This window comes from Zalophus californianus, chromosome 10 (genome assembly GCF_009762305.2).
Source record: "Zalophus californianus isolate mZalCal1 chromosome 10, mZalCal1.pri.v2, whole genome shotgun sequence".
Taxonomy (NCBI): Eukaryota; Metazoa; Chordata; class Mammalia; order Carnivora; family Otariidae; genus Zalophus; species Zalophus californianus.
In genome coordinates this window covers 89,896,211-89,923,895 of record NC_045604.1, presented here as the reverse complement: position 1 = coordinate 89,923,895, position 27,685 = coordinate 89,896,211, and the positions used below count along the sequence as shown (strand labels likewise).

Sequence of the window (27,685 nt, the reverse complement as noted above, 5' to 3'; positions counted from 1 at the left end):
TGGGTCCTATGATTATTTTTAGTGTTGTTATACTTTAGAGAAGGGATAATATATACGAGACGGACGGCCAGGAGCTGATAGTGTCTAAGAGGGGTGATGGCGACATGGGGTTCGTTATACTCTTCTGCCCACTCTTGTGTGAAAACTTTGTGCGAAAACGTCCCTAATAAAGTTCTGAAAGACAGACTATTCTCCGGGGCCTGGGGAGCCAGGCAAGGGTCCTGGGTGGTGGAGACAAAATCAGAGTGGTGCTTTACGAAGACTGACGCAGCACCTCGGGAGGACTGAGGGTGGGGAGGCAGATGAAAAGCTGAAGGAATGGCTGGGATAGGAGAAGCCCAACGAGGACAGGGCCATGGAAACGGGCGGGAGATCTCTTTAAAACAAAGGGGCGGGGCGCCTGGGTGGCTCAGTCGGTTAGGCGGCTGCCTTCGGCTCAGGTCATGGTCCCGGGGTCCTGCGACCGAGCCCCACGTCCGGCTCCCTGCTCCGCGGAGAGCCTGCTTCTCCCTCTCCCTCTGCCTGCCACTCTGCCTGCTTGTGCTGTCTATCTGTCGAATAAATAAATAAAATCTTTAAAAAAAAAACAAAAAACGAAGGGACAATGCCACGTGGTGGTGAAGTCATTGGCAAAGAGAGCTGTGGTGAGGGGGCAGAGACGAGAAGGCCGGGGAGGCGGGGGGGGGACAGGGACGGAGCCCGCGAGCACGGGAGTGACGCCTCAGGGCTGGGCTGCAGGGAAAGAGCCATGTCCCCCAAGCACACGCAGGGGACGAGCACCGTGGGCCGGCGGCCCCGGGAAGGCTCCATGGGGAGACAGGAGGGTGGCCAGGCAGAGGGCGGAGGGGGAGAGCAGCCACAGTGGAAGGGGGTTTGCAAGAAGGGCGGGTGGACAGGGGACAAACTAGGGAGGTGCTCTGCAAGTAGGGCGACCGGGAAATGCTGCAGGGTATTTTTTAATTGTTCAAAATTTATTGAAAAGTTCCTTCATACGGGCTTTTCTCTCCCATCTGTCACCAGATGATGTGGGCAAACGTCAACAGTCGATTCTGAAATGGAATATGGTGTTGGTTTATATTCTTCAGATGTGAAAGGGTAATACAATTTACTGGCAAACATTAAAAGCAAACACTGAATGACCAGGGTTTAATTTTCAAATCCTTAGGGCCGAAGTGTTTGCCTTTGTGTTGTGTGCTTTCCTCCTGGCAACTCTGGGAGAGCTCCTCCTAATCTCTGAGCTGCCTGTCTCCATTCCCAGGGCCCCGTGGGGTGTCGGGGCACAGCCTGAGTGAGGAGGCAAGATTCAAGCAACCAAGAGCCCAACCACAGAGTGAGGCGGGTGGATGAGCAGTGGGAAGAGCTGAGCTTCCAGAACAGAAGGTCAAGATGTTAGGATCTCGGGTGGGGGGATGGGTGACACAGGTGAAGGGGATCAAGAGCACACTTTTCGTGAGGAGCACTGAGTCGGCGACACAGTTGTTGAATCCCTAGACTGTACATCTGACACTCACATAACACTGTATGTTAATTACACTGGACTGAAAAAGAGGTAAAAGAAAAAAAAAGATCCTGGTTCTTAACATCCCCATGAATCACTTGTTTTATCCTACAATACACATGAAATCGTTTCTAAACAACAATGACATCACTACTAGCAATAAAATGACTGGATGAAGTTAAAAAAAATTTTTTTTAAGCTCTAAGAAAAATCAAGCAACCAGCTCTGGGGGCTGGGGACCGGAAGTATAAAGAATGCTAATCCCCTCATCTTTCAGAACAGCTCCAGCAGTACCAGCAGCTACGGAAAATGGAAGGGTGACTAACCAAAAACAATGACCCCGGCCTCTTAACGGTTTTCATAATCCTTTTTGTGCAACTTTGGAGAGATCTTCTGGGCGCTGATGCCTTTTGGGGGAAGAACCTATTATCTCAGGTTCCATGATTCCTTTCATTTCACTTCCTTTCTCCCTCTTCTAGTCAAGTTCAAATAAATGTTATATTGTGTACGTTTTGGTTTTTAAAAAAATAGCACGTGTAGTCCAGTTCCATTTCCTCTACGGATCTATCTACCCATTGGTGCCCATCCAGCCTCCGACGTGGGCAGGAAGGGGTGTCTGGGGGATGAGCACCACGTGTTCGCACGGATTTCTATGTTGTGGGATTCTGAAGGGAGTTATTGCTCTTTTCATTGTACTATCCTGTACTGCCTGAATTTCTGAAAATGAGTATGTGCAATTTTTATTTTAAACAACTGTCATTCCTCTTTAAAAATGAGCACTCATTAAGCATCTTACTCTGTGGCAGCTAAGTTCTATCATCTTTGAAATGTCATGTAATCCTCATACACCTGCATGGTCAGAATCAGTGTGTCCCCATCTAATGAGATGAGGCTTACGTGGGAAGCTGATCCGATGGAACCATGCCAGGGATATCCCTTCTGCCACACTGTGACAGGGGCGGCTTTCCTCCAGTTTCGCCCCCCTCCTCCACCCCCCCCCCCACCAGAAACACAGAATCTGACTGCGGTGGATCCCATGGCATTCTGCGGGAAAATCACAAAGAATGAAAATCATGGAATTTCAGGGGTAGAAAGAACTTTGAAATCATGTAGTCCAACCCCATTGTTTCATGGATGGGGGTTCTGAGATCCAGAGAGATCCACAGACTCCAACCAGGTCATACAATGAAGAAGTGAGTGGCCCTTGAACCCTGGTCTTGTATGCTTTCCAGAAGGCAGGAGGAAGCAAAGAACTTGTAATCATGCCTAAAGGGTTCTTGTTGCCTCCTAAAAGGATCTCCTGGTTATTAAAGACCCATAACTGGATCTTTCCCAAATCCTATCCCAGAAATCCAAATGGCAGTGAAGAGACCAGAGCCACGGAAGTCACAGCAGGTAGAGAAGTGACTGATGGGCAACCCCTTGAAAGGAGTCAGGACAAGCAGAAAAGGGTCCATGGTGAGGGAAGGGAGGTGCTCCGGGAATAGCCATAGAAAAAAGGCATCAAGGACAGAAAACAGCAGAACCCCTTAAACCCCTGTCAAAATCACCAGTTCAGATCTGGTAAGGCACTCTCCTGGGTGAAGTTCCAGAACCAATGCTCATGAAAAGAATGCAATCTCCCGGGACAATTACCTCCTCTGACCTGCCCCAACCTATCCAGTGGCACATAATCTCCCTCACTTCTCCCTGAGAGGGCACAGCTACACTGCTCCGAATGGTGAAAGTTAATCAAGCAGTAATAATAATCCCAGGAAGCAGGATGAAAATAAGACATCACGGTGACTCCAATTAAGATAAGAAATTCTTGCTAAGCAGTGAGTTGCAAGGGAACAGTGAGTCTGTACAGTGGGACTTTTAGCCAGGAGAGTTAGAGTGTTTCCTCCTAAAGCTCCTGGGGGGTCGGGGTAGGGGGCGGTGCCCAATACTCAAAACTGCCCGGGGAAGGAGGCAGCACCCAGGGGGATATCTGCGGTCTCGGAAAACTCACATCCATCTTGGAAACGAGCAGCAGCTGCTGTTTGATGCGCAGGAAAACGGAATCGAAAGCCAGCTGGTGGGCCTGCTGATTAAGCCGAGTCAGGGCCGTGCGAGACGCAGACAGCAGGTTGTGGTTACTTGACCCTTTTTCCTAAGACGAAAAAATGCAAAAGGCTGTGAAGGCCTGGCTCTAACCAAGGTTATCAGCTAGTTCAACATTTTGAAAAGCGCTTGGGAGGAAGACAGTGAGGGGGTGGGTCCATACAGTCATGGTTCCCAAGCCCGGCTGTGCCCTGGCATCCCCTGCGGAACATGCCGGATTACAGGTGCACACGCCCCGCCTCAGAGCCACTGAATCAGAGTCCAGCAGGGCTCTGGAGCCCAGGGAGCAATGTTTTTAACTCACTTTTTCACGTAATTCTGATGCAACTGCTAACACAAGCTCATGGACTGGTCGTTTAGGAAAAATTAACTGATGACTGTCCCTCAGGGATAGAGGCAGAGGGAGAAAATGATCAGAAGTGTCAGGTATAAACAAGAGTGAGGGACAGGAGCCTGATTCCCAGTGAGGTCAGTTCGGTTACACTTGGCTGTACAGCAGACTACGCATAACCTATATGAGTCCCGAGGAATTCTAAGCAGCCTGAGAAAATACAGAGATGGAAAATGTAACCTTAGTTTTGCTATTATAAATGAACCGATTACAACAAACTAAACCAGATCAGCAATAAAGATAAACAGAGTTGCTTTAACCTAATCACGGAAGCATGGATGAATGAACCTGCACAACTGTTTTAAGAAGCGTTTGTCAAGCTCCAATGCAGCAACTGGCAGGCCAAAGTGCACAGCGATGGGGAGACCGTGTGAGGGCAATGATGAAGCCTCAGATACATCCAGAGGCTCACGGTACAGTCACCCCCAGAGCTCGAGGCCCATCAGGACGCCCTGAGATTGCATTTCGTGCCAAGGGAATGGCAATGTCTCCTCTATCACCAAGACAGGTAGGGGGATGGTTCTGGAAAGGATGTTACAGCCTTCTTAGGATCCTGGGGCCATTCGAGGGTTGCCGTGTGGTTCACTCAATGTGTTGGGAGGTTCTTCCATCCCTGGATCCCCCAAGGGGCCCAAATCTCAAAGCCAAGGGCAGCATTGTGATAGACATCCTAAGAGCTTAAGCTAAAGGGACAGCCAGAAGGGAACACTTATCTTCAGGTCCTCCTGCTGCCATGAGGAGGATCAACTTCCCCATGGCAGAGTTGGGGGCCTCCTTTGTGGGTTCTGCCCACTATCGGGTGGTCCACATTCTGGTCCCCGCTCTGCCATTCAGTAACTGGGGCCTATCCCTGCATTGGGGCCAGGGGCTACCTAGCCCCACCCATCCTGCTGGCAAATCTGACTCTGGAGGGACGTACAGCAAGCCCATGTGGCCACACCTCTAAAGTCATGCTCTCCACGCAGAGGCTCTACTGCCTTGTGTCAGTAAGAGAGCTCCACTTCACCAACGCCTACTCCTGTATGTCCATTCGTTCCCACCCAGTTTAGTTTATCAGCTCCTTAAAAAGCAACATAAATGAGACCGAGAAGAGGCAGTGGGGCGCACTGCAGACTGCAGCCCACACTCAGAGCCGGAGAGCCTGGATCGGGGAAAGGGTGACAAGAATGCCATCCGTCTGGTCTCATACCTTGAGGGTATATAGTATTTCCATTAAACTGGCATATTCAGCAGGGTTCTCTTTCTGGAGATAATTATATTCTTGCCATGGGTTCTTGGCAGAGCTCTTCTTGTCTGTCAAGATGCTATCTTGAAACCCGGCCAGGCTCCGAGGGCTGTAGGAGTCAGAGAGGTACTTGCCGGCTGTCGACAAAATCCTGCAATGAAAGGGATGACCGTTATGCCCCGAGCTATTTGTACGGAACTTTCCTCTGGGAGCAGTTTGTTCCTTCCTAAATCCCAGGATATCCTTACAAGGCGAACTGATTTCGGGTCTGCTTTCTAAGAAAAGGAAGACCTCCTTTGTCGCTGAGGAACCAGCTGGACCTCGGGTGCACGAGAGACACCAGGTTTTTCTAGTTCCTATTTGACACTCGGGCCACTGGCATCTGCCACCTTCCGAACACGACAGACCGCCTACACGGGGCAGTCATCAGTTGACTACGATCTGGGATACTGTGCATTTCCCATGAGGCCCTTTCTGGCTCTGGGAGCATCACTGTGTGGAACGGAGCCAAGGGGAGCCACCAGCGCCTCAGCCACAGCGGCACAGACACGGTGGCCGCAGAGCTGGTCCCGGGAGAGTGGGGGCAGCAGCTCAAAGCACGCCTCTAGCCACAGGACTCACTGTCACATCATACAACTGGGCCGGTGTGGGCTTCGGGTGCACCCATCCCATAAGGTTTACTTTTGTGGTTTAGGTGCCACAGAGAGATCTACTGAGAAGCAAGCACTGTCCCATTTCTCTGAGGAGGAAAAGTGCCTGGAGGAGGTTCTAGGTGACGACCAATGTCTAGGGCTTGAATCTTCTCTCTCCAACAAGGACGGCCTTCCCTGATGGGTGCTGCAAGTCGTCCACTGTTTTCCCTAAGCCCAGCTTGACCGTCCAGCGTACACACTTGAACGTGCACAGAACCATATGAACATAGGCAACCAGGAGGACAGACATTCTATTACATCCCTGACCCCTCCTTGACCATAACTTCTCATGAAAAAAAATCACCTTGGACCCAGCAGCTTTTAGGCTGAACTCACTTTTTAAAAAAACAAGTCCAGTGAACCTGTCAAGGAAAAAACGGTGGGGCCTCAGGAACCAGTGTCTCTGCCACTAAGTTATGGTTCTCCCCATTGCTTACGCCTCCAGGTGACTTCGGCTGGGTCTTTTGTCTGCCAAACTGTGGCCTGTTCCTGCCACCACCCTTACTTCCTAGTCTTCACTATTTGTGAGGACCAAACAGGGTGCTCTTCCCCTGTGAATTCCTAGCACCGAGCACAGGGCCTGGCCCATGGCGGGTGAACCTGGGTTTGGCGAGCAGGAAGCTGGGAGCTGCCCTCTGGGAAATCAGCTCCCCCTGGCAGGTCACGGCCATATGTGCCTCCACTCGGTCAGCTGGGGGGAGACTGGCACCAGTCTGCCATCCGCGCTGAAGAAAAATAGGTATGCCAGAAATGTTTTAAGTATTAAAGATTACTGTTTAAAATGTCAGAATATTGTGCTCTAAAATAAGAACCAGGGCACCTGGGTGGCTCAGCTGGTTAAGTGTCTGCCTTCGGCTCAGGTCATGATCTCAGGGTCCTGGGACCAAGCCTCATGTCTGGGATCGAGCTTCTCCCTCTCCCCCCTGCTCGTGCTCTCTCTCTCAAATAAATAAAATCTTTGAAATAAAATAAGAACCAAATCTAAAAAAAAAAAAGTCGAAATAAATACAGTTCCAACCCTAAGGAAAGAACAGTATCTTTTCCTCCCAGCCTCCTCTTCATTCAGACAGATACCATTAGATGAACTAATCATCAGACTCAGATCTCCTAGGATGTGTGTTTACTAGTACTGTGAATGAAACCTTACTGAAATGAACACCTGGGTCTCCTGGGTGGCTCAGTCAGTTAAGCACCTGCCTTCAGCTCAGGTAATGATCCCAGGGTCCTGGGATCGAGCCCCGCATTGGGCTCCCTGCTCAGCGGGAAGCCTGCTTCTCCCTCTCCCTCTGCTAGTGTTCCCTCTCTCACTGTGTTTCTGTCAAGTAAATTAAAAAAAAAAAAATTTTTTTTTTAAATGAACACTATTTTTTCTCACTCACAAAGAAACATTTTGTCTTCACTGGAATGGGCTGTAAGGAGGTCTTGGGGATGGCAGATAATTAAACAGTCCTCACCCTCAAGAAGCTCAGAGATTAACGGGAGAGTCCAACCTGTACCAATGTGCTAACGGCTGTGTGGGGAGACAGCAGTAAGTACGCACAGAGGAGGGAGAGACTAATGTCACACTTTCATTTGCTTCCTCATTTCCTTTCATGAAAGGTTACCCAGTTCTTTACAAGCCATGGAAACTTGTAAATTTATATTGGATCCCCCAAACCTGATCTTCCCACTGAATTGTCCCACTAAGACCTTATCCTGGTGAAAACACCACTGTGCCAAAAATCAGTGATGGGTGCCATGAGAGTATAGAGGGGCCATGCCTATCTCCCTGTATTTCACCCGACTTGCCCAGTGCACCAGAAAGCCCTCCAGTGGCACTCAGCCCATCAATCACAAAACGATCCCTTTCTGCAAGGAGGTGATCTTAAGAGCCCCAAAGCCAATGTCACTCATGTTGCTGAAGTAATCCGGAGTGTTCTGAGCTACTGCCTTTGCCACCTTGGGGTGGGGGGTGTGGTCCTTGGGCCAAGTCTGTGTTCCGCAGGGGAGACTGAGGGGAGATTGACAGGCAGATAAAATAAGCTTTATAGGCAGATGTCACACCCATGGCCTCCCTAATGGGAACACAGATGGTGACTGTCACTCTTTTCCCTTTCCAGGATCAGCATTTCCAAAATGATGTCACCTCTTAAAGAGACTCCCTTGGATACGCCCAGTTGGTTCTCATCTCAAGCCAAAGCTCGGGTCAGACTTTCAGCTTCTCTGGGCTACAAAATGCAAATGGAGAGGCTCATCCTGTATCTACCATGACCTGTTCAGCTTCCTAACGAGAACCTTCTTTTCCTTTTAGAATGTAATATTCACCTTCATTAAAAGATTAAGGAAAACCGGTATATCCTGATATGGAAAAATGTCTGCTGTACACATGCAGAGAAACCCAGGTCCAGGGTGGGACACTAATTTGTGAGAAGGACAGTGTGGGCAGTGCAGGGGTGACACACTCTGGACAGCTCAGCTGCCTCATGGTTCCGTGACCTCAGACGCAGCTATTTCCACACATCATTTCTTTTACTTAAGTTACTACCTGTGCCAAACTCCATGCCGCAATGTCCCTTTGTCTATAAAAATGCGGATGAACAGTACCTACCTCTTTGGCCACTGGGAGGATCAATGACTCAATTCCTGTAAAGTCCTTAATATCAGAGCTCAATAAATATTATGGGTAGGGGCAGATGTTCATAATGTTTCTTCTAAAGAGGATTTTGAGGGTGGTTTCCATTTTTATTTTGTATACTCGTGAACTGTTTTCATTTTTGCCAGGCTATAATTACTACTAAAATTAAGAAAATAAGAAGCTGCATACCCTTCTTTTAAATACATAAATGTTACACTTTCAGCTCTTCCCAGGAGCCCTCTGAAAACTCAGGCCCATTCACCCTCCACCACAGGCTCCCCTCACCGTGTGTGCATGTGCGCACGTTGGCATGTGTGTGTGCGGGGGGGGGGGGGTTAATGGTCACAGCGTTTATATTATTTACACACACTCCACTATGTGCCCGTGGTGTTGGGTTCTATTCGGTCCAGGAAGTCACATCATTTCTGTGCTGGACTGCTCGGGAGTTCTGTACAGCAGCGGCTACCTGTTCTACCCCACGGTGAAACACTGCCCAGGACGAGAACCACTGTGAGAGGTCATGAACCTGAAGACAGTGCGTGGGTTTGGAAATGAAAGAGACAGAAAGTGGCGAGAAGGAGAAACAGCTGCCTCGGAGTGCTGACCCTGCTGCTCGGCCACTCATCCCCAGCTCCCACCAGCAGGCTATGTTGCCACGAACAGCCCACCCCCACACCGCCCCTCCCACCCCCGCCAGCTTTCGCTGCACAGTGGGCCACCGCCAGAAATTCCCTCCCACCCAGATTACTTTAGGACAATAAGGAATTATCCGAGAAAGAGGTGACGGGGCTGCTGCTAGGCCCTCAGACAACCATACGAAACAGATATCTTCCCCCCAACTCCTGGAGAACACAGAAATCAGGGGTGCCAAGGGAATGAGAGATTTAGGTGTTTGTAAAAGGAAGGAAGGAAATTTGGGAGGCTGGAGCCCTTTGAGGGGAAAACCAGCCTGAACGGGATGACTTCAGGGCAACGGAAAGCCCTGGCAGGTATCAGAACAGAGAAAGGAGGGGAAGAAACTTTTCCTAGGGCTGACCCCAGACATCCTCCTTCGACACACACTGCCCTTGGAAGCACAGAATTCCGCTGCAGACCCTGGAAGGCTGGCTGGGTGTATTCTGAATCTGTGGGCTGCCCCAGAGGCCTTCACCACCACCTATAGTGCTGTTTGTATGGAGACACACAGAGTCCCAATAATTAACATACAAATAAGCAGTGGGAACCCAGCCCATTTATAATTTGGAGACAACACGTACCGTCTCCTCATTTGGGCTGCAACTTCCATATCTAACGAAAACTTTGTGACCACTGCCAAGTAGCTCAGAGCCTTGCCCTCTTTAGGTGCTCAGTAAATGTTTAATGATGACAGTAATGACACTCTGTATCTAGGTACAGACAGTCCTCCAGCCGTATGACTTTCAGATGGACTGTGTTGCCATTGCTGTGCTGCGTGCTCTATCAGGTTCTTCCCCGGCCAGGATCCCAGGGACTCGCCTACAACTCTGGCCTACCTGTTTGCTAGTTGCTGCTCGAAGTCCCCACATTGCCGCAAGAGCTCGCCACAGGTGGTTATTATCCTAAACAAAACAAAAAGCACGTCAAGTTCAAGTGTCTGGAATGTTGACATTTACAGGACAAACAAACATTGTCTCATTCATAAACATTCTAACTATTCACTCCTTTTGGGGGTGCTGGGTTCTGGAGAAGCGGTTAACCATCGGACGGTCTACCTGACATGTCTCACTAATCAGTAATTCATGGAGAAGGTAAACGCAACTCCCTTCTAACATCCTCAAGTCACAGGCCTCTCTGCTGGGAATCACAGTTCTGTCCCACAGGTCTCAGATAATCTTACATTTCCCAAATACTGAGGTGCTTTGGGGCTTTGTCCTTAAGAAAATGGGTTGGAAATACTTCATATCTAAAATTAAAAACCAGGGCACCTAGCTGGCTCAGTCAAAAGAGCATGTGACTCTTGATCTCGGGGTCGTGAATTTGAGCCCCACATGGGGTGTAGAGATTACTAAAATTTAAAAACTTTTAAAAAATAAAATAAAATTTAGAAACCAACAATACATTTAAAAAAATCATTCACCACGATCAAGTGGGATCTATTCCAGGGATGCAACAGTGGCTCAATATTTGCAAATCAGTCAACCTGATACATCACATCAACAAGGGATAAAAATCATACAATCGTCTCAACAGATGCAGAAAAAGCATCTGACAAAGTACAATATCCATTCATGACAAAAACTCTCAACAAAGTAGGTTTAAAGGGAACATATCTCAACATAATAAAGGCCATATATGAAAAACCCACAGCTAATATCATCCTCAATGGGGAAAAACTGAGAGCTTTTCCCCTAAGGATAAAGACAAGGAGGACTACTCTCACCACTTTTATTCAACATAGCACTGGAAGTCCTAGCCACAGCAATCTGACAACAAAAAGAAACAGAAGGCAACCAAACTGGTGAGGAAAAGGTAAACCTTTCACTATGTGCAGATGACACGATACAATACAGAGAAAACCCTAAGACTCCACCAAAAAACCACTAGAACTGATCGATGAATTCAATAAAGTCACAGGATACAAAATCAAGGTACAGAAATCTGTTGCATTTTTTACACTAATAATGAAGAAGCAGAAAGGGAAATTAAGAAAACAATCCCATTTACAACTGCACCAAAAATAATAAAACACCCAGGAATAAACCTAACCAAAGAGACAGAAAGACCTGTACTCTGAAAACTATAAAACACTGATGAAAGGAACTGAAGATGATACAAATGGAAAGATATTCTATGCTCATGGTTGGAGGAACCAATACTGTTAAAATGTCCACACTACCCAAAGCAATCTACAGATTTAATGCAATCCTTATCAAAATATCAACAGCATTTTTCATAGAACTAGAACAAATAATCTTAAAATTTGTATAGAACCACAAAAGACCCTGAAAATAGCCAAAGCAATCCTGAGAAAGATGAACAAAGCTGGTGGGATTGCAATCCCAGATTTCAAGATATATTGGAGTAATCAAAACAGTATAATACTGGCACAGTAGCAGTAACTGATCGACAGAACAGAATAGAGAGCTCAGAAATAAACCCACACATATATGGTCAATTAATCTACGACAAAGGAGGTAAGAATATACAATGGGTAAAAGACAGAATAAATAAACCTCTTCAACAAATGGTGTTGGGAAAATGGGACAGCCACACGCAAAACAATGAAACCAGACCACTTCCTTATACCATACACAAAAATAAACTCAAAATGGATTAAAGCTTAAATGTGAGACCTGAAATCATAAAACTTCCAGGAGAAAATATAGGCAGTATTTCTTTGACATCGGCCATAAATACATTTTTCTAAATATGTCTCCTCAGGCAAGGGAAACAAAAGTGAAATTAAACTATTGGGGCTACACCAAAATAAAAAGCTTTTACTTTTTGCAAAGGAAACCATCAACAAGACAAAAAGGCAATCTACTGAATGGGAGAAGATATTTGCAAATGATATATCCAATAAGGGGTTAACATCCAGAATATATAAAGAACATATACAACTCAACACCAAAAAAACCCCAGAAATAATCCAAATAAAAAATGAGCAGAGGACTTAGGAGACATTTTTCCAAAGACAGACAAATGGTCAACAGACACATGAAAAGATGTTAAACATCACTCATCATCAGGGAAATACAAATCAAAACCACCAGGAGATATCACCTCACACCTGTCAGAATGGCTACAATCAAAAATAAAAGAAATAATAAGCACTGGGGCTCCTGGGTGGCTCGGTCAGTTAAGCATCCAACTCTTGATTTCGGCTCAGGTCATGATCTCAGGGTTGTGAGATCGAGCCCCGCATCGGGCTCTGGGCTGAGTGTGGAGCCTGCTTAAGATTCTCTCTCCCCCAAGGGGAACCCTCCTACGCTGTTGGTGGGAATGCAAGCTGGTGCAACCCCTCTGGAAAACAGTATGGAGGTTCCTCAAACGGTTGAAAATAGAGCTACCATACGATCCAGCAATTGCACTACTGGGTATTTACCACAAAGATACAAATGTAGGGATCCGAAGGGGTACGTGCACCCCAATGTTTATAGCAGCAATGTCCACAATAGCCAAACTGTGGAAAGAGTCAAGATGTCCATCGACAGATGAATGGATAAAGAAGAGGTGGTATATATACACAATGGAATATTATGCAGCCATCCAAAGGAATGAGATCTTGCCATTTGCAACGACGTGGATGGAACTGGAGGGTGTTATGCTGAGTGAAATAAGTCAATCAGAGAAAGACATGTATCATATGACCTCACTGACATGAGGAATTCTTAATCTCAGGAAACAAACTGAGTGTTGCTGGAGTGGTCGGGGGTGGGAGGGATGGGGTGGCTGGGTGATAGGCATTGGGGAGCGTATGTGCTATGGTCAGTGCTGTGAATTGTGCAAGACTGTTGAATCACAGATCTGTACTTCTGAAACAAATAATGCAACATATGTTAAGAAAAAAGAAAAAGAAGAAGATAGCAGGAGGGGAAGAATGAAGGGGAGTAAGTCGGAGGGGGAGACGAACCATGAGAGACGATGGACTCTGAAAAACAAACTGAGGGTTCTAGAGGGGAGGAGGGTAGGGGGATGGGTTAGCCTGGTGATGGGTATTAAAGAGGGCACATTCTGCGTGGAGCACTGGGTGTTATGCACAAACAATGAATCATGGAACACTACATCAAAAACTAATGATGTAATGTATGGTGATTAACATAACAATAAAAAATTTTAAAAAAAAGATTCTCTCTCTCCCTCTCCTTCTGCCCCTTCCCACACTCATGCTCATTCTCTCTCTCTCTCTCTCCCCCAGAAAGAAAGAAAGAAAGAAAGAAAGAAAGAAAGAAAGAAAGAAAGAAAGAAAGAAAGAAAGAAAGAAAGAAAGAAAAGGAAAGAAAGAAGGAAAGAAAGAAAAAGAAAGAAAGCAAGAAAGAAAGCAAGAAAGAAAGAAAGAAAGAAAGAAAGAAAAAGAAAAAAAGAAAAAAGAGAGAAAGAAAAAAAGAAAGACAGACAGACTAAGTTGGTGAGGATGTGGAGAAAAGCGAACCCTCGTGCACTGTTGGTGGGAATGCAAACTGGTGCAGCCACTGTGGAAAACAGTACGAAGCTTCCTCAAAAAATTAAAAACAGAATTACTATATGCTCCAGTAATGTCACTACTGGGTATTTATCCAAAGAAAACAAAAACACTAATTCAAAAGATATACCCACCCCTATGTGGACTGCAATGTTATTTACAATAGCCAAGATATGGAAGCAACCCAAATGTCCATCCATAAACAAATGGATAGAGTATGTGGTATATATACAATGGACTATTATTCAGCCATAAAAAAGAATGAAATCTTGCCATTTGCGACCACATGAATGGACCTAAAGGTATTATTCTAAGTGAAATAAGTCAGAGAAAGACAAATACCATATGATTTCACTCATATGTAGAATTTAAGAAACAAAGCAAAACAAAAGAGACAAACAGATCCTTAACCTCAGAAAACCAAGTGATGATTGCCAGAGGGAGGTGTGTAGAGGGATGGGTGAAACAGTAACGGGGATTAAAAAAATTAAAATTTAAACCAAAATTCATTACTTAGTATTTGTTAGATGTCTGCTATTTGCAAGACAAAGAAAACTGTTTTTATAATTAAGTATCTCTCTCTGATCCCATGAAAGGCAGAGGAAGAGTAATCCATTTGGCTTCTCGGAGATAATCCTGAATGACCATCATACCTGTATTTAATAATCCTTTAATTTTCCAGTAATTTTATGCTAGGCCTCAAACTACAGCGACTGAGTCCTTCAACACTAAACTATAAATGTCAGGACAAATCCAAGGATTAAGAACATCTTAAGTCTAGTTAATTTTTAACTTCTCTAAAAGTGCCTATCCATCACCAGGGTATCTGGGCATTCCATCATAAGAAAGGTTTATGAGAAAATGAAATATTCCACTTTTCACTTGCCTTGGTGCAACAGAATAACCTTGTACATAGTATTTTCTGGTATACCAAGCCACCACAGACCACAGATGACAGGGGATACAGTTAGCATCTAGAACATTAAATTTCATCCAAAAAAAAAAAAAAAAGTCCAGATCAGAGCCCATGAGATTATCCAAATGGCCCTCGGAGGTGCCGGATCTGCTCTGATTAAAGACAGCTTTCAGGGGCACCTGGGTGGCTCAGTTGGTTGGGCGTCTGACTCCTGATTTCGGTTCAAGTCATGATCTCCGGGTCGTGGGATCGAGCCTGGAGTCAGATTCCATGCTCAGCGTGGAGTCTGCTTCTCCCTCCTCCTCTGCCCCTTCCCTTGCTCTCTCACTCTCTCTCTAAAAATGAATAAATAAAATCCTTACAAAAAAAAAAAGACAGCTCTCAGAGGGTCTGGATATGCTCTGGCGTGGACCACCACAGTAAGAACTCCAAGTGTCGTGGGCACCCTGTGCACACGACCTAGACCAGGGGTCAGGCAAGTGGGTGAAGGGGAACCTCCCTCTTCAGAATGTACGACGATGAAGAGTGGTTTTAAGGAAAAGAAATTCTGGGTTGCTTTTTATCTCAGCCTAAGAGTACAGCGGCTACCCCACACGGTAGTAGAACAAACAGCGGCACAAGAGAACCTATCGCCAGTCTGGCAGGGACTTCAGCGACCAGCCCCGGGGAAGACGATGCGAACCCACTGTTTCTAGGGCTTCCGATGTTTAGGTGATGTTACAAATCTGGATTATGTTAAATCTGGTTTATAAATATTGACAACTAACCCAAAATTTTGTAAATGATGTGATCAAGTCCCTAGGTCAGATCTGGCTATAGGCCAGCAGTCTGCACTTTCTGGCTGGACTTTTCAAGGGTCAAACCTTCTCAGGCCACTGCTGATTACATTCTTACCAGGGCTCAGGGCTTAGGGCAGCAGGGGTCTATCTATTGGCCCACAGGTCACAGGGGCTACCCCCAAGATCTGGCCGTCAACCACACTTGGGAGAGCCATCTCAATCTCTGTTATGGAACTCTAACATGGTCCTTTTCAGGCCAGATAATGTTGCCTTACCACTTAGTGGTATTGTGCTTAGATCTAAAAACAGGACCTGGGGTCCCTGGCTGGCTCAGTCAGTGGAACGTGTGACTCTTAACCTTGGGCCTGTGGGTTTGAGACCCATGTTGGGTGTATAGATAACTTAAAAAAAAAAAAAAAAAAAAAAACTAGGAGCACCTGGGTGACTCAGATGGTTAAGTGTCTGCCTTCAGCTCAGGTCCTGATCCCAGGGTCCTGGGATTGAGCCCCGCGTCGGGCTCCCTGCTCTGCAGGGTGTCTGCTTCTCCCCCTCCTTACTGCTCGAGCTCTATCTCGGTCTCTCTCAAATAAATAAATAAAATATAAAAAAAAGAAAAACTTTAAAAAATTTAAAAATTTAAAAAAATAACAAAAATAGGATCCAATCAGCTGTGTATTTTCTAAAATATAAGCTCTAAGTTATTTTAGGCCTGAAAAACTATAGGCTAAGGGGAAAAAAATCTCAAACCAAGTATAAAAAAAATGTAAGTCACCAAAGGACATGAAGAGTGCATTCAGACTTTAAAATGCTTTAGCAGTGAGGGGGTCTTTCTGGGTTGCTATTGTTGTTGTTCCTTTTAATTGGCTTGTTTTTAGAGTTTAGAGTTTTTGCTTTAAAAAAAAAAAGGCAGTGAGGAAAAAAAAAATGAACCCCTTACAAACACATTTATCATTTTTACATATTATATGATGCATGTTTCTCCTTACAACATGGGGCACACATTTAAGTTACAGCCCTCATTTTTACCTGATGGAGTTCTGAAAAGCTGTCCAATCTTCTTGAAAGAGTGAGTTGGGAGGAATATCATCGAGCTTGCACTTCTTCCGTATTGACTGGAGAGTACTGGTGAAATCAGACACGTACCTATGAGGAAAGAAAAAACCCCGACAGGGATGTCATCGTAAAGTCCTCGGCTCTAAAGACACCTGGAATTATGACACCTGGAATTACGTGGCTTTGGACAAAGGGCTAAGGACCTCGAGAGCATCTTTAGAGACTCCCACTGAGGAGTCAGACGACTTGTAAACTCTGACCACAGAAGGGTCTTCTCTGTATGGCTGGACCATCTTTCTTATCTGGAAGGACAGCTTTAAGAGAGATGCTCAAGACGAGACAGAAGGGGTGAGCCACTAAGACAAAGACTCTGGTGACCCACCAGGTGAGAGGTGGTGCTGGTCAATGACTCCCTGGCCCAAAGAACTGTCCTGACATGTCATGGTCCCACTAAGATATCCAGCCATCACCTAGCACAAGGTAAGGCAGCTCGCTGATGCCCAGGGTACTCTTGCAGGATTCTTGCCCCTCCACCCCCAATGTAAACAGCCAAGCTCCATGGCAGGAAAGTGCCTGGCTTGAATGGCACAGGACGTGAAACTGGATTCGAAGCTGAAGCCCCTCCTCCTCAGGCTGCTCTTTGCTCCCCCAGTCAGTCCCCCAGCTGCTTTCCTTCACAGCACCCAGCACAAGTGTAAGTCCATCGCTTCTTTCATGTGTGTGTTTAATGTGCTAGACTAGAAGCTCCGGGAGAACAGAGACTATCTCCTTGTAGCTCATAACAGTGTCCCCAGGAATTAGCACAGAGCTGGGCACAAAAGAGACACCTGGAAACAGTTCCTGGATGAATGCAGAACTTGAGCTGGGGCTCTGAGAAAGTGTCTGGGTGTCTTTAAGCCTGTTTCCTCATCTTTAAAATGGACTTAATTCATGGTGTCTTCTATATTGCCTCAGGGAGTCGTGATGATTAAATAAATGAAATAGGAGTTTCTGGCTGGCTCAGTTGGTTAAGCGTCGGACTCTTGGTTTCAGCTCAGGGCCATGAGATTGAGCCCTGCATTGCGCTGGGCACTCAGTGCGGAGTCTGTTTGTCCCTCTCCCTCCTCTCACGCATGCTTGCTCTCTCTCTCTCTTGCAAATAAATAAATAAAATCTTTAAAAACTAAATAAATGAAATAATATACACAAAAGTTCTCTGAAAAGTATAAAATGAAAGCTGATGTGGGGTGGTGTTGTTTCTGAGGATGTACAGTTCTTGGATTGTGAATGAATGTGCACACGTCCTTGGGAGGGTGTGGTAAGGAGGACATGGGTGAGTGGGGGTCTTGTTCTCTGGAAACCACAAGGCTCCCTGAAAACCTAGGACATCTGTGTGCATCACAAGAAGCCTGACTTCTCCTCCTTCCCAAACCACTAGCTCTGAGGAAAATGGGATATGCCCCCCAGGGCACAGCCCTGAAGATAGCTTTCTTGGAAGAACTGATCCTTGGCGGAGGGGAGGGGCCTCAAGGGCCACCTGACAGGGGCATGGTGAGGAATATAATTGTGCTTCAGTGTCACGTTAAACAACTGGGCCACCACCCCACAACTATGACAAATGTGTCTTAGAAGAGTGTGCAACCCGATGATGCACCTGCTCAGGAGCAGCTCACGACAGGGTCCCTGGGACGCGGAGTGGGCAGCAGAGCACCTGGGGGTGGGGGTGGGGGTCTCCTGTTCAGACACAGTGTGTATCACGTCACATTTTTATCACATTCGTCCCCAATCCTTCCAATCCTCTCTCACCATAAACATTTCCGGGTGTCTCTCCCACGTAAAAGTCGCTGTGTTAGGGGCTCTAATTACCTGCTTTCACTTAATAGTCACGACTGCCATGGGGAGAGCCTCACCACTTGACTCGGAGAAAAGACACCAGAACGCCAAGAGGTCCCAAGCAGTAAGCGTCACAGCCGGGACTGTGCCCGGGGGGGCTCCAACCCCAGAGCCCACACTCCCGGCATAGCTGGAAAGCCCCTGATTCTGCAGCCTCTTCTCTCCTGCTATACCCGATGGCCTCACCCTAGTTCAAGTTAGGCCCCTCCCACTTCCCCTGCGTGCTCCGTCCTGCCGTCCCTAATACCCTCCCCATGACTCAACGGTGTCCTACTTCAACCCTGCTTGGGTTAGCTTCACACTGATTGCCCTCACTTTATAGATGGCAGCTGCTGGGGTAGCTTCCGAATCTTCCCTTCTCGAGGTGACCTAGTTTCACCACATCCCCTCTGTACAGTTTGAATTTTTAATATAGATCTGTGTTATTTTTTAAAATGAAGTAATCAAAATAACCAAGAGAAGAACTAGAAGTAAAAACATCACTCACAAGAACGGAGGATAAGAGAGAGAACAGCCTCAGAGAACCCTAGTTCCTCAAGATATAATAGTTAAGGTTGATAAACAAAAAATCTTTTTTAGGGGCGCCTGGATGGCTCAGTCATTAAGCGTCTGCCTTCAGCTCAGGTCATGATCCCAGGGTCCTGGGATTGAGCCCCACGTCGGGCTCCCTGCTCTGTGGGAAGCCTGCTTCTCCCTCTCCCACTTCCCCTGCTTGTGTTCCCTCTCTCACTGTCTCTCTCTCTGTCAAATAAATAAATAAATAAAATCTTTAAAAAAAAAACAAAACTTTTTTAAAGTACAGAGGGAAGAGCTGAACGTCGTAAAATGTTCAAAAGTGGGTATTTCTGAGCAGAAGGACTAAGGGTGGGCAGGCAGGGAGGAAACCTTTCACTTTTTTATACCTTTATGTATTTTTTAAAAATTACTCTAATGCATTATTTTTGTTATTTCATAATAAAATTTTTAGATCTCAATAAAAAATTTCTTTCCATCCCCAAAATCCTGGTAGGTGGCGGAGACAGAAAGTGGCCAATTCTGTCTGGTGAGACTTGTTGCTCATACGTCTCCTTCTACGGGAACACATCTGGGCCCTTCTGGTCACACCTCCACCTGAGCGCAGAGCCTGTGTCCTTGGCGGCCCTACGGCCTACACTGTGAGCTGCCCTCTGATGGTGCTGACTGCCCACCATGGCGACCAAGAGCTCCCAGGGGCCGGCCTAGCATTTCTGGAATGAGAAGAGTTCCCTGAACTTACTACAGGAAAACAGCATTCTGTTTAAAAAAAAAAAAAAAAAAAAAAAAAAAATTTCTTGTGGGGCGCCTGAGTGGCTCAGTCAATTCAGTGTCTGACTCCTGATTTCATCTTAGGTCATGATCGCAGGGTCATGAGATCAAGCCCCAAGTCAGGCTCTGCACTGGGTGTGGAGCCTGCTTAAGATTCTCTCTCTCCTTTCTGCTGCCCCTCACCCCACCCCAAGCTTGCACACACTCTCTCTAAAACAAAATGCAAAATAAATCTCTTGAGACTGAGGGTAACTCCAATCTAGAACAAGCTATCAAGGGAAGGTCTTTGGAGAGCCTAAGAACATATCTGTCTATAAGCTGGAGACTAGAGCTCTGACCTCCCGAGGGCCCTGGTGCCTTGGCTGCACAGGTCAGAAACTCCAGCCTATGCTGCTTGCTCGCTTTTCCTTTTTCCTAACTAAATGTAACTTCGGTGTCCTCTTCTTTAAACAGCTCTGTTGCAATGTAATTCACATACCACACAATTCGCCCATTTAAAGAGCACAATTCAATGGTTTTTAGTGTAGTCACAGAGCTGTGTGACCATCACCACAATCAACTTTATAACATTTTCATCACCCAAAAAAGAAGCCCTGTACCTTTTGGTAGTCATCCCATCTCCTCCAAATGCCCACCTCTCCTCAGCCCTAGGTAACCATCAGTCTATTTTCTGTTTCTATCCATTTGCCTGTTTTGGACACTTCACATAGAATCATATAACATGTGGTCTTTTATGACTGACTTCCTTCACTTGGCATGTTTATATTTTTCTCATTTTATATTTTTAATTACACAAGAAATGTCCTCCTTTTTTAAAAGTCAGAAAACAACAAATAAAGCTAAATTCCCTATGAACACCACCCTAGTCCTTTCCCACCTCCCCAAAGATAACTGATGTTTTGAGTGCGTGGCCTAACCTTCCACACATCAGGGCTCAGAAAACTTTTTCTGTTAAGGTCCAGATATTTTAGGCTTTGTGAAGAGCGAGTTCTGTCCTAACTACTGGATTCTCCCTTCATAGACCATAGGTAAGTGAAGGGGTATGACTGCGTTCCAATAAAACTTTATTTACAAAAACAGAAGGCAGGCCAGATTTGACTCATGAGCTAGAGTTTGTCGACCCCTATTCTACAGGAATATATAATGTATGTTAAAGCATAAAAAAAGATCCAGAACAGGGATTGGTACTTTGGGGGTTTTTTTAAATAAAGTTTTCCTGGAATACGGCCACACCCATTCATTTCTGTGTCATCTACAAAAGTCTCTATTGACCGCAAGGCCCACAAAGCCTAAAATGCTTACCATGTGGCCCTCTGCATAAAAACTTGCTGAATCCCACTATGGAAAATATACCCTATTTTTTATATGTTCTTTTTACATACTGTATTAGACTCTACATAATATTCAGCAATTTCCTTTCCTTTTTTTCACTGGACACTGTTTTTGAGATCCATCAGGGTAGATATGTGCAGGTCTAATTAAAACTGTAACTGCCAGGGGCACCTGGGTGGCTCAGTTGGTTAAGCGACTGCCTCGGCTCAGGTCATGATCCTGGAGTCCCGGGATCAAGTCCCACATCGGGCTCCCTGCTCAGCAGTGAGTCTGCTTCTCCCTCGGACCCTCCCCCCTCTCATGCTCTCTCTCTCTATTTCATTCTCTCTCTCAAATAAATAAAATCTTAAAAAAAAAAAAAAACTGTAACTGCCAAACAGAGTTCCTTTGTATGAATAGGCCCTGTCTTATTTAGCCATTGCCGAATTCATAGACATTCAGGTTGCTTCAAATGTTCCACTATCACTAATGGTGCTGCGAGGAATATCCTTAAGATCGCCCCCTTGGGGGATGCCTGGGTGGCTCAGTGGGTTAAGCGTCTGCCTTCAGCTTAAGTCATGATTCCAGGGTCCTGGGATTGAGCCCCATGTTGGGCTCCCAGCTCAGTGGTGAGCCTGCTTCTCCCTCTCCTCCCCACTTGTGCTCTCTCTCGCTATTTCTGTCTCTCTCTCAAATAAATAAAATCTTTAAAAAAAAATTGAAAAAAAAAAAGATTGCCCCCCTTGGGGCTCAGGGACGTGCTCTTCTCCGGGGCTCAGAGCAGAAACACAGAACACACGCATTTTTAACTGGGGCAGACAACACCCTCCGGTGTGCCCTGTCCCCACACCCCAGCCTTACTTGGCAAAGAGGGATTTCAGTGCTGCCAGCAAGCCACAGGTTCCCAGGCCATTGGTGAATCTGATGCATCTGTCGACGGCAGCAGAAGCCAGACTGAAGAGCTTGTTCACAGAGTGGCTCAACTCCTGCACACAGTCAATGACTTCGCCATGCTCCTGGTCAGCAAATACAAACAAGAGGCGCCTCAGACTCGAGAACAGATCAACAGACAACATTAAGATGGGGGAGACCTCCAAACCTCTTCACCCGTGGTCAGGCGGCAGAAACGCAGTCCCAAGCCGCGAGAGCCCTCCCAGAGCCCGAGCCAAGCGGATGACATCCATGTGGCCCGTGAGATCACACACCAACCCCTGGCAGAAAAGCCCTACATTTTTCATCTCTTTCCTCTTTTTCTATGATTAGATGGCATCTCTCCTCTGGCTCTAAAGCTAGAATTCAAATTCTCTGTATCAAATACTCCAAAAGAATGTAAGGAAAGGAAAATGCTTCCTTCAGGGGCAAGAATGTAACTGAAGTGGAATGGACCTTCTAAGCACGTCGCTAGAAAACTGAAAAATGGCAGGAGGCGACAGAGTTTAACTAGTGTGAGATCTGCTCTTTAACATCAACTTGCGTCATGCTAGATCACCCTAATATTGGCAACGGGAATGCCTCCCCTTGCCCTTGGAGGCCCGCCCAAGTGAACCGGCCCCTGGGCCACCGTCCATGGAGGCTCGACTCCTGTGCCCATCTGCAGATGTTCCTTAGACTGAAGGCTGCCATAATAAGAATTCATTAATCAGGGAGATCATCAACTTATCCCCCCAAAGATTTAAGTCTCTCATTCTGCTGGACCTTTATTCGAGATTTTAAATAGAAAATCGGTAGCATATCCGTGGTCTCATTTTACACTTGGACTGCAAGAGTCTACCAGGTACTTAGAGCCTGTTTTTTGCAGAGCTGTTCCCCATCTATGCACCTTCTCCGGTGCATCCCACCCCCCTCCCTGTGGCCGGCAAACCACCGGCAGTGCTGGGACATTACCAACGGCACGGCGCTGATCTGGATGAGGACGTTCTTCTCTTCCAGGTCGCCGTACTTCAGCTGGTAGGGTTTGTACGGAGCATACACAGCCTCCACCAGTTCGGTGACTTTCACCAGGTTGTGCTCATCTTGAGGGAATCAAAAATGAAAATCGATAATGAACAAAGGGGCCGAAACTGCTGGAAAACAACAGGTGAACGGTACTCTACTGGAGCTTCTCCGGTTTGATCTTAGGGGTGACTGCCTTTTGTTAATCTGCCGTGGTTGTTCGTGGAAGCTGCAGCAATCACTTCTGTAAATATTTTGATGAATTTGGGCTCTGGGTATAATTTGTCTAGAGCACTATCAAAGATGCCAACTCCCTTCGTCCCACAACCCACCATGGCTAAGAATCCCTTCAAATGACAACTCTAGTCAAGATGCAGTTCCAGAAGTGCTATGGAGAAAAGGCTCTGCAAGAAGAACACTTTTCCAGGACTTTAGAGACAGGATACCTCATATGCTAGGCTTTCCAAAAATTCCTATATTCAACTACATACAAAGCATGTTTGTATGAAAAATTGAAATGGGCATATTCCAGGACACAGCAATTCAGCTTCTAGGCTGAACACTTACACCCAAGTGACTTCAGCATCCATTGATAATCTTTGCCTGAATAAACTTTTACACTGCTGATTTCCTAATCTTTTTGTTTCTTCTACATCTATTTGTAGGCCTTCTCTTGTAAAGAACAAATTTTCCTTTCTTGCTCTCTTTAATATAATAATCCCCACGAACTCATAGATTCTTTTTATATTCATGTGTTACAATCCATTATTGTCATTATATTCATTTTGATGCTCAAATTATTTCGAATTTGGTCAGTGGTTGCCCCTTCAGGCTGCCTCCTGTAATCTTTCTTTTTTTTTTTTTTAAAGATTTTATTTATTTATTTGAGAGAGAGAGAATGAGAGGTAGAGAGCATGAGAGGGAAGAGGGTCAGAGGGAGAAGCAGGCTCCCCGCTGAGTGGGGAGCCCGATGTGGGACTCGATCCCAGGACTCCAGGATCCTGACCTGAGCCGAAGGCAGTTGCTTAACCAACTGAGCCACCCGGGCGCCCTCCTGTAATCTTTCTGACACATCCCCTAATCAGCCTTTAAGTGCATCAGCTGAAATCCAAAATCTCTTCTCTAGCCTGCAAGGACCCACGCGGGCTGACCTCAGGAGGTGAAAGAGGGAGGCAGTGAAACGCAAAGGCTCTTCTATCCAAGCTCCCCTGCCTCTTACTTACGTGACTGTGTGCAATGACAGACCTTTGGATACCTGCTTCCTCAACTATAAGTTGAGGTTAATAATGGCGTCAATCTTATAAGGCCTTAGGGGAGATTACATAAAATCTGTGTCTAGCATGTAGTAACATTTCATAAAAGCCAGCTCTTTTTATTTATTACTGCCCCAGCCTTTCCTCCTTCACAATTCCCCCGGCTTCCAGCCTTCTCTCCAGTTCCTCGGAAGCACCAGGCTCCCTTCCAGTCATGTGCCGATGCTTCTGTCTGGAAGGATCTTGTTCTCCCTTATCCTCCGGGATCTGGTCACCACCCATTTTTCTTCCACGGCTCACTCAGCTCAAGTCACCGGGCTCCATCAGCTTTGTTGGCTCATATACGCTCCTAGAACCACTCAGCTTTTCTACAAAGTACTCATCTCATTTTGTAATTATACACCCATTACTATGATCATTAGGTTATTTCCCACCGGAATAGACGTTGGGTGACAGGAGGGACAGTGTCTAGTTTTGCTCGGCATAGCAACCTCAGCATCCAGCATTCCAGTACTTGTCCATTTGTAGTTGAGTGAATAAATTAAACACGTTGTGACCTATCCATAAAGCAGTCATGAAAAATAATTGGACATCTACACATATAAAACACACACACAGTTGGGAACCAGAGATGCAACTGGGAAGACAGAAGGTAAAAATCTGTGGTGGTGGATCCGATTTGGAACAATATGTATAAACTGGAAATATGTATTTCCTAGCTCTGTCCAACAAAAGGGCCTAGAAGCCCAGCAATAATGAGTACCCTCAGTGTCCAGATCTTGTTCTAATACCATTTCCCACTAGAAGAAACCAGGCTCCTTGGCAAAACACAGGTCTGAGACAGGGAAGGTATGTGTTCCTGGAACAGTTTGTGCCAAACAGCAAGAAAGCTCTCAAAGACTGATGGGCACATGTCAAAAAGATCCAGGAGGCAGCCCAAAGGGGCAACCACTGACCAAATTTGAAATAATTCAAGCATCAAAATGAAGAGTGGCAATAACAAATCATAACACAATGAGTAAAAAAAGAATCCATGAATTCACAGTGATATGAAAGTGAGGAAAGGGGGCACCAGGCTGGCTCAGTCAGAGAAGCGTGAGACTTTGATCTCAGGGTTGTGAGTTCAAGCACCACACGGGGTGTAGAGATTACTTATTTAAATAAAACTTTAAAAAAAAAGTGAGGAAAGAAAGGGAAATCTCTTCTTTATAAAAGAAGGCCTGTAAATAGATGTAGAAGGAATGAGAGAATTAGGAAATCATCATTTTATAATCAGCAGTGTAAAAGTTTATTCAGGCAAGGATTATCAACAGATGCTGAAGTCACTGGGGAAATGTTTTTGAGGATTAGTATATTCCTATGGGCTCAAAGCATCACCCCATGGATTACCTTTTTTTTTTTAAGATTTTATTTATTTATTTGAGAGACAGAGAATGAGGAGAGAGCATGCACGGTGAGGAGCAGAGGGAGAAGCAGACTCCTTGCTGAACAAGAAGCCAGATGTGGGGCTCCATCCCGGGACCCATAACCTGAGCCAAAGGCAGACACTCAACCGACTGAGCCATCCAGGCACCCCAAGGATTACTTATTAATTACAAAGAGGAAGAAGTACCTTAATAATGGAGAGATCTAGTTGATACATCTACCAAGTGATTAATCCAACCATCACCAATGATTGGACATTATGTGTCTCCCTGATGTGATGCCACAGGAAATACAAACCATCATCAATGTAGCATTCCTGCCAAAATATTTCATCTAAATTTAATCTTGAAGAATCAGTCAAACAGTTCCAGAATATGGGACATTCTACTAGAAAATTACCCTGTATTCTTCAGAGGTCAGTGTCATGAAAGACAAAAGAAAGATGAGACAACTGTTTCAGATTAAGAGATTAAAGAGACAAGACAACCAGATACAATGTGCATCAACTGATCTTAAAGAGAAGCAGAGGTGAGGAAGCAGCTATGAAGACTTCTGTGGGAAAAAAAAAACTTCTGTGGAACAAATGGAAAAATTCATACATTAGGTGACATTACTGAGTAAATATTAAATTTGGGAAAGTTAATAACAGTAACAAAATACTCTATTAAAAACATATTTAAGGAGGGTCACCTGGGTGGCTCAGTCAGTTAAGTGTCTGCCTTCTGCTTGGGTCATGATCCCAGCATCCTGGGATCAAGCCCCAGGTCAGGCTCCCTGCTCAGTGGGGAGTCTGCTTCTCCCTCTGCCCCTCCCCCTACTCAGGCTCTCTCTCAAATAAATAAAATATATTTTTTAAGATTTTATTTTTTTAGAGAGAGAGAGAGGGAAGCAGGGGGAGGAGTGGGGTCGGGGGGACAAGCAGACTCCTTGCTGAGCACAGAGCCTGACATGGGGCTGGACCCAAGCCAAAGGCAAACACTTAACCGAGGTGCCCCAATAAATAAAATCTTAAAAAAAATATATTTAAGGAGCAGCTGGGTGGCTCAGTCAGTTAAGCGTCTGCCTTTGGCTCAGGTCATGATCCCTGGGTTCAAGCCCCGGGTCAGGCTCCCTGCTCAGCAGGGAGTCTGCTTCTCCCTTCCCCTCTGCCCCCACCCCCCGCTCGTGCTCTCTCTTGCTCTCGCTCTTTCTCAAATAAATAAATAAAATCTTTAAAAAAATATATTTAAGGATACAGAGACAGTCTCATTCATAAAGAATCTGCACACGGATATAACACAAAATACTGTTTCTAGATGGGAGATGGAGAATGACCTTCCTTCTTTGTGTTTTCTGGGTTTTTCTATAATGAATACCTATTGTTTATTAATTATAAAATCAACTTATCTTAAATATTTAGTTTTTCTATTGCATAATCTTTCATATATTTCTAATTATGCCCTGTACACGCATTAATTACTAAAATAGAGACAATATTAAAGGCAAAATAGAAAGTTAGAAAATATATCTGCAACATACTGGATAAACAATGGAAAAAAAATCCTTGCTACATAAGGATATTTTGGGAAGATACACCAAATTTTTAACAGTGGTTATATATATTTCCATTTGTGGAAAATGTGTATTTATACTTGAATTACTGGGAGAAAATACAACAGAAGGCTGCCAGAGGCTCTCTCTGAGTGCTGAGGTGGTGAATCATTTTTACTCTTCTGTATTTTTATTTTTGTGTGTTTTCAAAGTATTTTTAGATTTAAAAAAAACTTTTTTGAAAATTTCAATAGGAATCCTTAAACATCTAAATTTCTGTGGCTGGCTAACAAAGCACTTCGATGTCTGATTCTTTGGAGGGTGGTTCTCTCTTCTTCAAGAATGTCCTTCACCAATGGGAGGAAGGCAACCTGCCCCTCTGCCCTTTGCCCTACCTTCAATCTGCGCTGCCCGAGCAGGTAGCGTGTCCTACACTCTAGCCACCTGGACACCGCATCCTGGTCCCCTAGAAGCTATCCACATCCCCTCAGCCTCTCCCACAACCGAGACCGGCCGAGTGAGTGAGCCAAAACACCTATGAATCATCCGGAACTCGAACAATAAACACACTCCCTGGAATGTACAAAGTAATTATACGCAAATGTAATTAAAGAGAATAACTATTAAGTACACCAAGTTAGTGACACATAGCAGCCAAATGGCAGAACAAAGCTTCCTGAAGCGATTT

The 27,685-nt window shown here is 45.5% G+C and overlaps 1 protein-coding gene across 2 annotated transcripts in view; it reads right to left on the bottom strand.

Annotated features, from left to right (window-relative positions):
- The window catches only part of COG7 (component of oligomeric golgi complex 7), a 78,420-nt gene that overhangs the window by 15,232 nt on the left and 35,503 nt on the right, over positions 1-27,685 (bottom strand). For both annotated transcript variants that reach the window (XM_027609952.2, XM_027609951.2), the window contains 6 exons: positions 22,742-22,869; positions 21,719-21,873; positions 16,364-16,480; positions 10,014-10,079; positions 5,161-5,347; positions 3,489-3,629 (listed from right to left, as the gene is read on the bottom strand). In XM_027609952.2, coding sequence (XP_027465753.1) covers positions 3,489-3,629; positions 5,161-5,347; positions 10,014-10,079; positions 16,364-16,480; positions 21,719-21,873; positions 22,742-22,869 — 794 coding nt within the window. The remainder of the gene's footprint in view (positions 1-3,488; positions 3,630-5,160; positions 5,348-10,013; positions 10,080-16,363; positions 16,481-21,718; positions 21,874-22,741; positions 22,870-27,685) is intronic.